The 17,613-nt window shown below is 35.4% G+C and overlaps 1 protein-coding gene across 1 annotated transcript in view; it reads left to right on the top strand.

Moving 5' to 3' along the window:
• ACSS3 (acyl-CoA synthetase short chain family member 3) overlaps window positions 1–11,593 on the top strand; it is a 328,915-nt gene extending 317,322 nt beyond the window's left edge. Inside the window, exons 15-17 of the mRNA XM_053716935.1 lie at window positions 8,146–8,245; window positions 8,503–8,678; window positions 8,780–11,593. Of these exons, the coding sequence (XP_053572910.1) occupies window positions 8,146–8,245; window positions 8,503–8,678; window positions 8,780–8,848 (345 nt within the window). The 3' untranslated portion in view covers window positions 8,849–11,593. The remainder of the gene's footprint in view (window positions 1–8,145; window positions 8,246–8,502; window positions 8,679–8,779) is intronic.
• The last annotated feature ends 6,020 nt before the right edge of the window (window positions 11,594–17,613 follow it).

The following is a 17,613-nucleotide window of genomic DNA, read 5'->3' as shown; positions in this document are numbered from 1 at the left end:
CGGACATCGCCGCCACCTAGATTATATTTATTAACCCCTAAACCGCCGCACTCCCACCTCGTCACAAACACTAGTTAAATATTATTAACCCCTAATCTGCTGCCCCAACATCGTCGCCACCTACCTACATTTATTAACCCCTAATCCGCCGTCCCCAATGTTGCCGCCACTATTCTAAATTTATTAACCCTTTAAACCTAAGTCTAACCCTAACACCCCCTAACTTAAATATAATTTAAATAAATCTAAATAAAATTCCTATCATTACCTAAATAATTCCTATTTAAAACTAAATACCTATAAAATAAACCCTAAGCTAGCTACAATATAACTAATAGTTACATTGTATCTAGCTTAGGGTTTATTTTTATTTTACGGGCAAGTTTGTATTTATTTTAACTAGGTAGAATAGTTACTAAATAGTTATTAACTATTTAATAACTATTTAATAACTACCTAAAATAAATAAAAATTTACCTGTAAAATAAAACCAAACCTAAGTTACAATAACACCTAACACTACACTACAATTAAATAAATTCCCTACATTAAATAAAATTAGCTAAATTACCAAAAAAACAAACACTACATTACAAAAAATAAAAAACAAATTACAAGATCTTTAAACTAATAACACCTAATCTAATAGCCCTATCAAAATAAAAAAGCCCCCAAAATAAAAAAAAAACCCTAGCCTAAACTAAACTACCAATAGCCCTTAAAAGGGCCTTTCAGCTCTTTTAGCTGTAAAAAAAAATTCAAACAACCCCCCCAACAGTAAAACCCACCACCCACACAACCAACCCCCCAAATAAAAGCCTAACTAAAAAAAAACAAGCTCCCCATTGCCCTGAAAAGGGCATTTGGATGGGCATTGCCCTTAAAAGGGCATTTAGCTCTATTGGTGCCCAATGCCTTAACCTAAAAAAATAAACCCACCCAATACACCCTTAAAAGATCCTAACACTAACCCCCGAAATTTCACTTACGGGGAGAAGTCTTCATCCAAGCGGCAAGATGTCCTCAATGAAGCCGGCAGAAGTGGTCCTCCAGACGGGCAGAAGTCTTCATCCAGATGGAATCTTCTATCTTCTTCCTTCTGATGCGGAGCAGCTCCATCTTCAAGATATCCGGCGCGGAGCATCCTCTTCAATCGACAGCTTCTTCAGAATGAATGTATCTTTAAGTGACATCATCCAAGATGGCGTCCCTTAGATTCCGATTGGCTGATAGAATTCTATCAGCCAATCGGAATTAAGGTAGAAAAAATCCTATTGGCTGAAGCAATCAGTCAAGAGGATTGAACTTCAATCCTATTGGCTGATCCAATCAGCCAATAGGATTGACCTTGCATTCTATTGGCTAACTGGAACAGCCAATAGAATGCCAGCTCAATCCTATTGGCTGATTGCATCAGCCAATAGGATTTTATCTACCTTAATTCCGATTGGCTGATGAAATTCTATCAGCCAATTGGAATCTAAGGGACGCCATCTTGGATGGTCACTTTAAGAAATATTCATTCCAAAGAAGCCGTCGATTGAAGAGGATGATCCGTGCCGGATGTCTTGAAGATGGAGCCGCTCCGCGTCGGAAGGATGAAGATAGAAGATGCCGTCTAGATGAAGACTTCTGCCCGTCTGGAGGACCACTTCTGCCCGTTTGGAGGACCACTTCTGCCGGCTTTGTTGAGGACATCTTGTCGCTTGGATGAAGACTTCTCCTGGTAAGTGAATCTTCGGGGGTTAGTGTTAGGATTTTTTAAGGGTGTATTGGGTGGGTTTATTTTTTAGGTTAGGGCTTTGGGCAGCAATGCCCATCCAAATGCCCTTTTAAGGGCAATGGGGAGCTTAGGTTTTTTTAGTTAGTCTTTTATTTGGGGGGTTGGTTGTGTGGGTGGTGGGTTTTACTGTTGGGGGGTTGTTTGAATTTTTTTTACAGGTTAAAGAGCTGATTTCTTTCGGGCAATGCCCTGCAAAAAGCCCTTTTAAGGGCTATTGGTAGTTTAGTTTAGGCTTTTTTAGGGGGTTTTTTTATTTTGGGGGGGCTTTTTTATTTTGATAGGGTTATTAGATTAGGTGTAATTAGTTTAAAGATCTTGTAATTTGTTTTTTATTTTCTGTAATTTAGTGGGTTTTTTTTTTTGGTAATTTAGCTAATTTTATTTCATTTATTTAATTGTATTTAATGTAGGGAATTTATTTAATTGTAGTGTAGTGATAGGTGTTATTGTAACTTAGGTTAGGTTTTATTTTACAGGTAAATTTGTATTTATTTTAGCTAGGTAGTTAGTAAATAGTTAATAACTATTTAGTAACTATTCTACCTAGTTAAAATAAATACAAACTTGCCTGTGAAATAAAAATAAACCCGAAGCTAGATACAATGTAACTATTAGTTATGTTGTAGCTAGCTTAGGGTTTATTTTATAGGTAAGTATTTAGTTTTAAATAGGAATTATTTAGTTAATGATAGTAATTTTATTTAGATTTATTTAAATTCTATTTAAGTTAGGGGGAGTTAGGGTTAGACTTAGGTTTAGGGGTTAATAAATTTAGAATAGTGGCTTCGATGTTGGGGATGGCAGATTAGGGGTTGATAAACGTAGGTAGGTTGCGGCGAAATTGGGGGAGGGAGATTAGGGGTTAATAAATATAATGTAGGTGTCGGCGATGTTGGGGGCAGCAGATTAGGGGTTAATAAGTATAATGTAGGTGGCGGCGATGTCCAGAGCGGCAGATTAGGGGCTAATAAGTATAATGCAGGTGGCGGCGATGTCGGGGGCGGCAGATTAGGGGTTAATAAGTGTAAGATTAGGGTTTAGACTCGGGGTTCATGTTAGGGTGTTAAGTGTAAACATAAAATGTGTTTCGTCATAGGAATCAATGGGGCTGCGTTACTGAGATTTACACTGCTTTATTGCAGGTGTTAGACTTTTTCTCAGACGGCTCTCCCCATTGATGTCTATGGGGAAATCGTGCACGAGCACGTACAACCAGCTCACCGCTCACTTAAGCAGCACTGGTATTGGAGGGCAGTGTGGAGCACAATTTTGCTCTACGCTCACTTCTTGCCTGTTAATGCCGGATTTGTAAAAACCGTAATACCAGCGCTGTAGGTAAGTGAGCGGTGAGAAAAAACTGCACGTTAGCACCACACAGCTCATAACGCAAGACTCGTAATCAACCCAAAAGCAATTATTTTATAACACAACATGCCAAGTTAGAAAATAACTTTTTTTTGCAGAAATATCTAAAATGGGGAAAAAAAGCCTTCTTAAAACAGTGACATTATGGTGTTATTTTCTATAGTGTATCCTTCTCTATTATTTATACCTAACAATTTGTATTTACTCAGAAAATCAGCTACTAGTAAGAGAGGCATTAGACCCCTTGTTGCAAAGGCACAATTTTGTGTTTTATTGTAGGAAATTGAGTCCCATTATGATGGAAATAATAAAGAAACTTCCTGGTGCCTACAGGGGAATATATCCCCTACAGTTTAGAGGAATTGTATTCCCTTCTAACTTAATTGATTGGGAAATATGGGCTTTATAAAACAAAATCTCCCTAGTTTCCAGTGGTACAGCCGCAACCTTGTGCCTTGTCCCTTCAACTAAACCTCTTATGTGGCATGTGTCTGCTACTTAGAGGAACATGAGAGCCATAACTTGGGCGTCAATCGCAATCTATCAGCTGATTTGTTTTCAGTTGGTTTTTGGCACTTTTCATTTCAAGTCAATTACCATTGTACGATTTTCAAGGCAATAATCATTGTAAGATTTCTATGTTTATCTGGACTGAAATCTAGTTTTCAGTTTGCTAAAAGAAAGGCCTATTTTTTTGTATATGGAGCTGAAATTTTCTTGACGATCACAATCCATTTACTCAATACTTTTCAACAAGTTTTTGAGACAATTTTACACTTGACGATTTTGACACCTAAAGGCACTTGATAAAGTCCAGAATTGGCATTTTTTACATATTTGCATTTATTCCAAAATTATCTGGAATAATTATATTATGTTGCTAATGTGCAATACACTCTTAAAAGGACATAATACCCCTATGCTAAATTACTTAAAAGTTATGCAGTGTAGCTGTAAAAACCTGCAAAGAAAATATCAACTGAACATCTCTATGTTAAAAGGAAGACATTTTACTGCTGTGAACTTCAGTTATACTTCAGCTACAGTCCAGCTGCAGATTGGGGGGGAAAATCAACATCAGCAGTGCTGAGGTCATGTTTTGCTTTACTGTCCATCGAAGGGGATAAGTATTATTATCTCTACACAAAAAATATCACTCAGCAATAATTCTGCATGGTATGCATCAATTGTTAAATATCATCTTAACATTTGATATTAAAACCAAGAAAGACTATTTGTCTTAGAAGAATAATGAATAAAAAATAAACAATAAAATAATAAGTTCTAGCCTAGTGGAAGATTGTACCCACCCAACAAAGTTGAATTAACAAACACTCACTGTTGATTTTTAAACACATTTTCACACATATTAGTTCATTTTAGTTTATTAAATCACAAAGCACTATTCACACTTTAATAGCATGTTTGCTTCACATAATATCTCAATATGGACATATTTGACAACGTCAGTCATAAACTCAAACACGTACTAAAATCACAATCATGTAATAAAGGCATCTGTGTTATTTCACCATTCACTCAATGATGTCAAATTAAAGTAAAATTAAGTAAAATTATACCAAAGACACCAAAATATCACTAAATATAGGAATTAATTTACGACAGTGCAACTTCTTCACGGGCAAAGCTAGAAAACTCCAACATCCTGTGGGGCAAATGTGGTTTAATCCACTTTTTCCAATATAGAATGTTACTCAAACCCCGTGGGGAGACTTTTAACTGTAAATACGATGGAGACTAAAAAATCAGATAAGTAATATATAGGAGTCCGTAAAGATACCATTCAGAGAAAACATGTCTCTAAAATGCATCATTATATAAAAGGCAAATAAACGATACACAGTGTTATATAAAACACTCAAGAGGAGGATTAACCTGTCTAATGAGTGATACCAAAAATCAGCTATAAAGAGTTAATAATCGTGGATTGCGAAGTATCAAATACATTTATACCAAATAGCAATAAGAGCTAATACAAATACACCAATATGCATTAAAATACTATAAATATCAAAGATCAACTATGAATAAAGACGCAAAATTAGTCTATTCTCCAAATGCTGTACTTATGTTACAATTAACATTGGTAAGAAAAGTAAATTGGAAGGAAATAAACAGTAGTGAATGCGAAATGTCTCAGAACATCATAGAAGGGGTGTGATAACCCCAGAACCAATCAAAGTCCACTTCAAAGAATGACAACTCTAGTGGGCGTGAACTACACGCTATAAAAAGCCAAGTTTCCCGCGGCGCGATGTCCTTTGAAAAAGCCGGGTCACGGCGAAACATGTCAGGAAAGATAGGGAAATGGTGAGGAGTCCTAGGAGCTCCTGTGTTTTTAGGCAAGCCTTAAGCTGCATATAAAATTACTGTAGTCGATACTGATGCTATTGGAGTTACATGAGATCAGTTTCCACCTTTGGAATGATATAGTCCTATAACTCTCAATATTAAGTAGAGAGCAAGCACCGATGACAGCTGCAACCCAGACTCTGAGTATTTGCAAGTAAATTAAAATTTCAGTTGCAAACTGTCTAGCTGCTCTCTCTAAACGATACTAACAATGTTTTATCCTAAAGTTTGTAAAGCCTAATGAATTCAGTTACTAATCGTGTGTTTTTTCAACTGTGTTGAAACACAACGATATTACTGACCGCAATCTTACATAAGCGGGCCAAACTATAACTAACAAATCTATGAATGGTACTATACAGCAAGCTAATTGTGTAGGTTTCAATAGAGGAAATTACTAAGAGCACTGATAAGCTCAACATAACACGAGTGGCACAGAAAGTGAGGAATGGGGGTTTACATTGACAAGTACATTTGATAGCGAATCCTAATCAACGAATTATTCGTAGTGCTTTTCATACTATCACGTTGACAAATATATGTGAGAGTGAATCCTAATAGAGGAAGCATTTATTACGCTCTCCATATTTGAGTATTAATAACAGCGAATAATACTGACATCAAAGGATTAGCTATACCCCGCACACTTAATATGCAGCACTTTCTCTGCAGTAGTTAAGCTAATATAATAGCAAGTGTATTTGATAGCAAATCTAAATAGACTTTTCGCTACGCTCTTCTTACTTAATATTAGGAACAGCGTAAATATTGCTAATAACGGATCTGCTATAATCCGCACACTAAACAAGTAATGCTTTTCTGCAGAGACGAAATCAATAGAGTACTATCAAATTGAAAATTTATTAAACCTCTACCTACAGCATCGAATACCTACAATAGGCATTGTGAGTTATAAGAGATAGGAATATAGGAGGTACAATGTTATTAAAAACACGCCCATAATCTTTTGAGAGCGTGTTAGTAGCATAAATACGGAGTAACGTGTCTGCCAGTCAATTTACCAGATAATAAAAGACCCAGAGGTATATAGGAGACACTAAAGCATACCTAGCAACTAGAGTGATAGAGATTAACTGAATTGTATTGTATTTACTTTCACCCTAGGCAAGGCATCACACTGTTTACTTCAGGTGCTCAGACTAGTTACGACTCCTAGCACATATTAAAATTAAGGTGGAACTGAACCAACAATAATTAAACTATATGTATCCACTACCATTTGCAGTTTAAGTGTGTTTTTAATTTCGAATCCTATTTTAACATATACTATTAAAAGTTAAATTTTAATTTTATCACTAGCATTTGTCAATATCCTGTATCCTTGTTCAGTACACATGATATATACAAGTCCGGAGTGCTATAGTGTGTATTCTTTTGGGAGCAAGTCCCTTCTTGCAACCAGTTGTAAATAAAAAGCACTTTAACTGTGTATAAGGAAACATTGTCACTTAGCAGGTTCCTGATTTACAATATGAGAACTGTTCAAATCCCCTTCTAGAAGCTAAGATTGTGGCCACATTCTCCTAATATAAATTAATCTCTCACAGTGTTCTTCTTGATTTCACCAAACCAGAAAATAGTGATTTCTAAATCAGTGATTGGAAATAATAATAAAAAAATACTTCCTCTGTGAACATTACTTCATTGCATGTGATGTCATCATGTAGCATGTGATGTCACCACATCATAATTCCACTAAGGTACTTTGAATTAAGTTTTTCTTACAGAATGATAGATATAGTACATATGGAGGATGACAATATGCAAAGATCACTGGTAGCATGACTGCCATTCTCCATATCAAGGGAGTTAAAGAACAAATGAGAGAAGGAAGAGAACTACAACAGATTTTAACAGAGTACTGGATAGGAAGATAATAACTAGAAAAAAGAGATGCTTAAACAAAAGGGTACTGTTACTAAATAAAAAAAGGTGTAGTGTAATGTAAAGAATCCTGCAGATTTGCAATACACAAGTATGTTTCTACATAAGGCAAACCAATACTATTTTGAGTTAATTTCTAAAACAGTTTCAGCCAAGTATGCTGTTTATAATTACCATTAAAGGGACATAAATACCTTTTAGATTGATTAGCAATAAAAAATTACAACATATTTTCATTATTTATTTCTTCCATGTTCCTCTAATATAACTTGTGTGGTTTCCAATCCTGAGAACTGGAAGTGCATAATGTGACTTCAAAAGTCTTACCCGGTTACAAATCTGTTCCTAACTTGCCACAGTAGAAGTGATAGGATAACATACTATAAAAAAATAGAAATGTTGCATAGTGGCAAGCATTTCTGCTTGAGTAACAAACCCAAGCTCCTCCAAATAAGACAACAGGTGTGCGAAATATGCTAATTAAAAAGCAATTGCAGCAAGTAAGATATTGCATTTGTTAATTTTACACTCAGCTATGTTAATCTATTGCAAGCAAAAGAAAAGTGTTGTAGTTAAATGTTATGTTCCCGGTGGTTGAAGTCTGAACATCCCTAATATAGAGAATTTCAAGGCATCTAATACCAAAGAAGTTATGTTTTGTCAGTATTTTTCAATGACCACTTTGTGTGGTTTTTTTTTTAACTTTATTTTAATTTTAGGCTGTGATGTTGCACAAGGCTGTGGCAGATTGTGCTGTTGTTGGATTGGATGATCCTTTAAAAGGACACGTTCCACTTGCTTTGTGTGTTCTGAGAAATGGTAAGTCAACATACTATGTACTTATTTGTTTATGTTTTCTTTGATTAATATTTATAGGTTTATGATAATAGTAAAATGAAAATTGTAATGAAATGTAATTGTAATAAGGATATTAGTCCCGTTTTTAAGAGTCCATTTTATTTTAACATTTACTTATTACAATTTAGAGTGTATATTGTCACATTTAATATGATTTTAATATTGTGTTTTGTGCTATTGTACTTTTATTTCTTGTTAATTATACCATATCTTTCCAGGTGTGAACAAAGCGGAAGAGGACATTGTAGATGAAATTGTGAAGCTGGTTAGAGAACATATTGGACCAGTGGCAGCTTTCAGAAAAGTTTTAATTGTTAAACAATTACCCAAAACCCGTTCTGGCAAAATACCCCGTTCTACTCTCTCTGCTCTTGTAAATGGCAAACCCTATAAGGTAAAGCCACCTTTTCAGATTCAAAAATACTCAGAAACAAATACAAGCTGCCTTGACAGGCATACCACTATACTTATATTTCTTTCTTTTTTATTGTACAGATTGGTTCAACCATTGAAGACCCACGTGTATTCAAAAACATTGAAGATGAAGTTAAAGCAAAATTATGAATAAGGAATTCTTACTCCAAGGTTCCTGGCATTTAGGGATAGCGTCTCAAAAACTCACTAGTTTGAAGTGAAATCATTTGCAGACCTCATTTCATTCTCTAAGAAAAGGGGCTAAAGCTGGAAATTCCCATCAGCTGTGAGCTGCTTTTGATACAAATGATAATGAAGCTCTTTGGAAGGCAAAATGTATCTGGATTGCATTAACATGAGAGTACCAGCAACTTATGAAAACTCTAAGTTTGGAGTAAATACAAATCAAATTAGTTCATTTTAACTTGCATTCACTTCTAGTTTTGTATACATTTATTTTTTTATTAGTTAATAAATGTGTTGTGAATTTTAAGAAATGCAACCTACATGTCGCTGATGAGATAATTCTGGCTGTGTCATTCTGTTTATTTTTCTGCTTTTAGATTTTCACATGATTTTTTGTGTGAATTTGAGTCATTTCTTACTGAAACATATTTTTTTTTCTAACATTTGTAGCGGACGATAATGCATGTTTATTATCTTATTATTCTGTAGCAGAGGATAATGCCCAGTTATTATCCTAGTAATGCAGTTTTTTCAGTGATTTTTGAAGCTTAAGAATCTCTACATGAGTCATTGACTTTCAAGGAATAAGATATTTGTATAATCCTTTATATAGTGAGTTTTGCTCGCCTACTCACATTTTAAAGCATATGAAATGACATGAAACTTCAAAACTATCTTTGTCGTGAGTGACTATCATGTTCTTCTATCTACAAAGCTTTAAGCAGTCAAAGCTTCTGCTTTTATCTCTAAATGCAGATTACAGAGGAAAGTAGATTTTAGAACTGCTTACATCAATGAATCAAAATTACTGTGGTTCTTGGTACAAGATTCTGATTTTCTACATAAACAATATTGCTGTCTATATTAGGAAGTAGTCAACAACAAAAAAAACAATCACACTTGCTGCAAATATTATATAGTGGCTGATGTAATACTTCTCCTACTCATGGTTGCATATAAGCAGAGGAGGAACACTATTCAATGAGTCACATGCCCCCAATATGCAATTAACTTACCACAGTGTGTTTATATGATTCCTGGACATTCCCTGCACTTTTAACATAGCTCTGATAAAGAAGTGGCAAACAAGACATAAAATTAGCGTGTACCTGTACTCATCCTCCAATATACCACCAGAAAGCAACTGTAGCTGTTATCCTACCAAAAACTGTTTTTGCTTATGTAAATATTCTGTAGATCATCTGTCTAAGATAGGTAAACCACATCCAATTCCCTTGTTGAGTATTTAATTCACTTGCGCCCAAGTGCTGTTAATGCTGAATAGACTTTACACAAAGATCTAAAAATCTTTTCACCTATGTGATACAGCTTTGTAATCCACTGCTGGTTATCATAGATTTGAGATACTGAAGAATTAGCTGTCCAGTTCAGTTGAGAGAGTGTTAGACCATAAAGCATTTTAGTAGGCAGGTTTGTGCTTTAGGGCCCAATGATCTAAAGCTCTCCTCTCAGACGAGATGATCAAAAATGATCTGTCCATAACGGGGTAATCTGAGCACATTTTTACACGGTTAGCCATGTATTTTACTAAGGGGCATAAGCTACATTTATGTGTGTGATGGTGATACATACAGGATAGTGCTCACTAAAGTAAGGATTTCAAAAGTGCATTGCATTCATGATGAAAAAATTGGAATCATATTATACATTAAAAACTCATACAAGTAGGTGTTAAAAACCTGGTGCAAGATGCTAATTTAAATTATGTCATACAAGTCATCCTTAAATAACACTAAGAAAAAAAAAGCATATTAAATGCAAAAGGTAAAACTCATATTTAAGATACATGGTAATTTTCAGAAAAAAAACAAACCTGCTGAAATCATAAATAAGAATTGAAAATTTGAAGGACTCCTTATATTCCTATTGTTAAATAAAGTTGGCTACATTGGCAAATGGCGTGAACTGAGCAATCTTTCAACATGTATAAAGCTTCTTCACAATTTGTATCAGAATGATCTAAGCATATTACAAATTTGGGTCTCGTAGTTTCACCTCACCAAATGTAGGCTGCCAAGTTTATTTCAAAATTTGCACAGCGCTTATGAAGTGAAGGAATAATAGGTCTGTCCTATGTGACGTAGCATTATAGTAAGCTTCATTACTTTCTATGAAGGTAAACTCACAACTGACAGTGAATTTCTGGTTCATCCGGCAGGGAATTCCTGGTTCATCCTCTTTTCTTAGATCATGTCCATACTAGGGTTGGCATGATATTTCTCTCCATGCTGATGAATTTTAGATCACCTGACCCACAAAAGGACAGTAGAGTCATAATGTTATAACATATGTTTACAAATATACATTGCCATTGCTACATAAGATTACAGTTTTTTTAGAATTGTGTAGCTTTTTTATATTTTCTAACTGATAAAAGTAAAGCATTAACTGTAATGTGAAGACATTGAATTTGTTTAATGTATGTTTGTAATGTCTTATGATACATCATTTTATACAGACCTCGGATGCCAAGCAGCTGGTGATATTCCTCTATGGGAACACTGAAGGATAGGCAAGAACATACTTTTTGTTGACAAACCTAACAAATCTGACAATTGCAACTGCAACAACTTTTTAAAACCATTTTAGAGATTCTTTTAAAAACAAGTTGTTTGTCATTATTGTATTAATCAATGGTAACGCTAATCTTATTGTTTTTAACTTCATTAAAAATGTTACTGCATTTCATTTGCAGGTTATTAGTGTTGTATACTTTATTGTTCTTAAAAGATTTGACAACAAATCTTCTTCACTTCAAGGTTTGTTAAGGCTGGATTATGGTTGTAGATATATGCAGGTAACAAGTATTGTGCTACGTGACAAAACATATCTGGTTTATTTCATTTGTTGGAATATCCTCCCAAGATAATATTTTAAAACAACTTCTTAAAGGGCATGGAACCCATTTTTTTCTTTCTTTCTTGATTCAGAAAGAGCATGCACGTTTAAACAACTTTCCAATGTACTTATATTAGTAAATGTTCTTTCTTCCTTATGGTATCCTTTGTTGAAATGCTGAGCCATAAGATCAGCAGTGAGCACCTTTCTACAGCACTATATGGCAGCAGTTTTGGAAGAAAGTTATATATTTGCTAGAACACTAGATGGCAGCACTATTTCCTGCCATGTAGTGCTTCAGATAAGCAAATAACTTTTTTTTAAATTGTATGCTCTGTCTGAATTACAAAATAACATTTTTCAGTTTCATATCTAATCAAATTTCAGTAATTTGCTCCTCACAAAAATAAGATTAATGCTTGAATGCAGTCTTTTTTATGTAACTATATTATAAATATGCTATATATTAGATGTAATTAATAATGTCATACCCTGTATAATTTTTATCAAGTTTATAATAAACACATTAATTATGATAGTTAATCCAATTGAGACTCTCCTAATCAGCAATCTAGCTGAAGTAAGGTCAATAGATTTTTTATAAACACTATACAATCACATATATTTCTTAATTATTCCAGCTATGTTCCTGTGTAAACTCCTCCTTTATTTTAAAGGGACATGAAACCCCAAATTAATTATAAACAACTTTCCAGTTTACTTCTATTATCAAATTTGCTTCATTCTCTTGGTATCATTTGTTGAAGGAGCAGCAATGCACTACTGGTTTCTAACTGAACACATGGGTGAGCCAATGACCATCTGAATATATATGCAACCAATGAAATGGTTGTGTGGTCATCAAGCTGTGTAATTTTTACTATTTTGCAAAGTAAACAGCAACACATCATACGTGAAGCAGGTCAGATAAATCCTACGCGTTTCATGCCAACAGGCACTTCGTCAGGGATAGTGAAAACACTCCTCCTCCTCTACTTTATACAGGTGTTGAAGTGATTAAGCATTAAAGTGATACATAAGCTATATTAATATTGAACATAAGTACTCTTATTACTACTATTACACTGCACTACACTGCCAGTGCAATGATACAATAATAAAAGTAAATTGGAAAGTTGTTTAAAATTGTATGCACTGACTAAATCATGAATGTCTATTACTTTACTGTCCCATTAAGATCAATTACAGCCAACACAGATTCTGAAGAGGAATACTCATCTGATTCTTCATCAAAGCCACAGCCTGTTCCTTTGTTGCAGGATTTATTGCAGAGGGAGTTGGTATCTGTACTTTAATGACTGACGGGCAAGAATTATACACCATTATATCACTTGCCCAGAAGTTGACAGATTTTAATCAAGTCATTTGCCTGCAGAAGCTGACTTGTCCAGCTCTTTCAGACCAAACATAACAGGCTTTGCAGTGCCTCCCAAAATGTATCCTGGTAAGTATTGAGAAGGTTCTGCAGTAATTTGCCTACCAAAAGGATGATCCATGTTTCATGTATCAATGGCTTGTATCTTGGATTCCACAACAACATTAAATGAACATTTAACACTTTAAAATGATAAAATAAAAATCGTATATATATATATATATATATATATATATATATATATATATATATATATATATATAAAAAAAAACTCTAATATACTTTCAGTATTTATTTTGTCCCCTTTTCCTGTAATTGCATTCTAAAATTGTGAGCTCTTCAGTTCCTGTTAGAAATGGAAGTGCAGAACACAGCTATTGTCTGCCCACTGTAGTGAGCTATTTATAAATGTCCCTAATTGCCAAGGCAGAGAAGGTAACCTAAGTTACAAGATGGCAGCTCCCATTTCTATATCAACACTTAGGGGCCGATTTATCAAACCCTGTATGCAGCCATTTCCGCACGAGCCTTTAGGCTCCCTGGAAACAGAAGTTAAGACCGCTGGTCCTTAACTCGTCTGCCACCTCTGAGGCAGCGGACAGCAATCAGCCTGATCGGATACGATCAGGTTAATTGACACCCCCTGCTAGCGGTCGACTGGCCCCAAATGTACAGGGGGCAGCATTGCACAAGCATTTCACTATAAATGCTTGTGCAATAATAAATGCCGACAGTGCATGCTGTCTGCATTTATCGATGTGCGGCAGACATGATCCGCTACAGCTTGCACTTTGATAATTCGGCCCCTTAAGCTTTAGACTTATTTTGTCAATATTTAAACAGCTAATGAAACTTCTAAAAAATACATCTACATGTTATTCTCAGACTAAATATTCTTTGAGTGCATCATTCCATCTAGCATTTATTTAGTCTTTAATGTCCCTTTAAGCGACACTACGATGAAGCAGATTAAACCTGCTCCATAGCTAGATCATGTAGACCTCAGTGTGGGAGTGAGGGGGTAAATAAAAAAAAAGTCTGCTTTGGTGAACAGTGGGCCACAAGCTCTAGAATATTGAAGCTGCCTTTTCCCACATAATGTTCCTCAAACCATTGCAACATCCAATACAGGAACCAATTGTTTATCCTTGAAAGCTAAATTATATATAAAACTACAGATCTAGTTTATATTAGAGTTGGTTTGAGCAAGAGCTTGCAATATAACTGCCTATCATGATGTTTTTATCCCACCATATTCCATGTCTAGATAATTATTTGCAGTATAAGATTATCATGTTTATACAGAAGTAAAATTCTCTTTTTCTTTTTTTTTTAAACTAGCTTTATTTAGACTTATCAGAATATACAAAGGTTAGAAGTCGCAGCTTCCCTTTTTGTTTATAAGCCAGTTTCATTATTTTCTCTCTTTTTTTTTTTCTTTCGCTATAAACACAAAACCAGATATACATATGGCAAATTAAATAAGTTTAAATATTGGTAAACTTATTCTTCCCTTTCCTATCCCCCTACATTCCTTCCCCTTTCTCTTCTTCTTAACCAAAAAAAAAAAAAAATCCATAATCCAATTGCATATATAAAATATTAAATACCAATACACTGTCGTATCCCAAAAAAATAATTAAAATAGAATTGACTGGTCAACCCTAGGGTACAACCATTCTCCTCTTAAATTGGATTCCAATATATAAATTGAATTTTTAAATGGAAGAATAGCTGATTTTTTTGTGTTAACATCTAGTGACCTAATATATTCCATTTTGTAAAGAAATGTTTTATATTACTTTTCCTTTCCATCTGTATTTTTACTTGTACTAAAAACAACTGATGTAGGTGTCTTCTACTCACCATTACTGAAGTCTTAGACTGCGGGGAGGACAAAATATATTTAGCCATGGAATGAGGTACTCACAAAAAGGCGGCACTCAGATGTGATTCAGGCTGGACCTTTAACAGCAGCCCAGCTCACTGTGTTCAGGCAGAATTGTGGCAGAACTACTCTAATGGTTTTCTTTACATGTAGATAAAAACTTGGAGGCTTAATCTTTTTCACTGTCTTTTTACGACCAGAGGAGAGCCCAGCAGAGAAAAAACCTAAGTTTAATAAGCAGGAAAGGGCCAACACAGGAGGCGTTCTGTTCAACACCAATCTCAAATAACCATATGCAAAATTCGATCTAATCACCAAGTTAAACTTCTTAACCGTTATTTTAGTGCCCAAGTGGTGTTATATATTCAGAAGGCATTTCTTTAGTCCCCCACAATTTCCAAAGCCCATATCACATTCACAGACTCGGGGGTTGCACAGGATATTGTATATGCTTCAGCGGTTTTATGGCGCCACCATAACAGTGGTAATTTACTCCCAGCTACTAACTGTGGCTTGCTGGGGAGCAGGTCCTAACTAATTCAGCCACTATCTTTGGGACAAACTATGTTCCTTTACCATACCGCTCCATAAAATTGTGCCCTCCTACTCTCCACTCATGCCATTCTCTGCCTAGGCAAAAGACATACACACTTGGTTGAACCAGGCTGCGAGGCTTCCAGCATGTCGGCTGTGGATTCCAGACATCTGCCTTCCATCCAGTCTCGTTCGACTATCCGGCCGTCCTCTGTTCTGAGGAACCCGTGTGGCAGCAGCGCCTAGCAGAATCTCCTCTTGGCGCGAAACTCCCAAGCCTGCATCAAGCGTGCCCGTCATACCATGGAATCGCCGTTTCATGTCCTTTTAAGGGACATTTTCCCTGTTAAAACAGGAAATAATAAGGAGAATGGGTCAGCAAAATTCTCTATTGCTGTAAAAAATATTTTCGTTATTAAACTGTGCCGCCACCTCCTCCCTTCCAATCCATTCCATTTTTGGTTTGTGTAACCTTTAAATAGCCTTTATATTAAGTGGTTTTGGCTTCTTTTTCTATGGTATTCCAATCCACTAGATACATAGTTATATTGAATATGTAATTCTGCAGCTTAACAAATTTACATGGCTGACACAACAGGTATTCTTGAATTAGGTAAAAAAAAGGCTTTTTGTGGGAGCTCCACAGACATACATTGAAGCAAAGTATAGCCATTGTCAAATCACATTTAGAGTTTTCAGATACCTCTGAATGCGGAAGAAGGTGGGCGCTCATGCTGTTCGGCTATTTTTGGAGCTGAATTTATTCTTGTGAAACTGCAACACACTAGGATCTGGATTTGCATGAGCGTCATCCTTCGTCTGCATTTAGAGGTATCTGAAATGTCCGAATGCACATATCTATTGTGGAAAGCAAAAGTAAATCAGTATTTATGACTGCAAAATATCCTTGAATACAATTTTATTTTAAGTAAAAAAAATATCAATAGATGTAAACTGGCAGTTAATAATGTTACATAATTTTATAAATAACATTTTCTGCCTTAAAATTCTATACACACAAGAATAGAAAAGGAACCAATGATCCCCTAATAAAAGTTCAATAGATAGATAATGCCCTGTAAGGTTCTGATGCATATAACTTTATACTGTTGGGGAGCCTGTCTGTGTGGGATTGAGAACTTAATGTCCACTAGCCCTTATAGCCCTCTTACCGGTATTCTTCCTATTCTTCTACCAACGCGGGCATTCTCTCTGCCTCTCCAAGTGTGTGTAGAGACCTCTCCGGTGCGGCTGGCATCCCTGTGGATCAATGGCGTCTTGTGACTCCTTCCACCGTCAGCATGCAGCTGCTCCCATCCTGTCCATAGTCAGACACCTGCTCCAGACCAAGAAAAAGAACTTTGGCTAATCTGCAGGTAGCAAGCCAATATAAACAGAAACGAAGGATTCGCCAAACTAAATAAAATTCAAAGTTTTTATTGAGGTAACATTAAAATGAACATTTCAAAGAGATTACTGCAACCCACAAAGAAAGCATGCATACAAGTGGCGTGTCACTGAACGACTTACGCATTTTCAGCTTACACAGTCGTAATCATAGCCTGTAGTGCTTTGTGTCACACCTGTTAAAAAAGACCTGAATGGTTCCTAATTGGTTAAAAAAAACAAAAAAACAACACCCACTTGAACAAAACCAATAGAGGTAACAACTTACAAACCTCTATTGTGAATATCAAGCCTTGTAAAAACATACATAAAATCGAAAAAAGTGCAAACAAACAATAATGAATGAACAGAAAAAATATAGAACATAAAATATTGCATAATATCAGGGTGATAGATCTATAAACAAAGATAATGCAGAGACATTTCACCTTATTCGTGCATCTATGGTGGGAAGAGTCGCACTTTGTGATAACACACTGTTTAAAATAGCATAAGGTCAGAGGACTTCTGTAGTTCCTGATTGGATGCACAACCTTGTGCCCCACTTCAGCACAGCAAATAGCGGTGTGTTACATAGGTAACCAACTAATACGTTTAAAGTTGCAGACCTACAATCACAAGATATAGCGTAATGGTTCACTCCCC

This window comes from Bombina bombina, chromosome 6 (genome assembly GCF_027579735.1).
Source record: "Bombina bombina isolate aBomBom1 chromosome 6, aBomBom1.pri, whole genome shotgun sequence".
NCBI classification, from domain to species: domain Eukaryota; kingdom Metazoa; phylum Chordata; class Amphibia; order Anura; family Bombinatoridae; genus Bombina; species Bombina bombina.
Note: the sequence above shows the minus strand (reverse complement) of the source record. Positions and strands in the feature narration are given on the sequence as shown.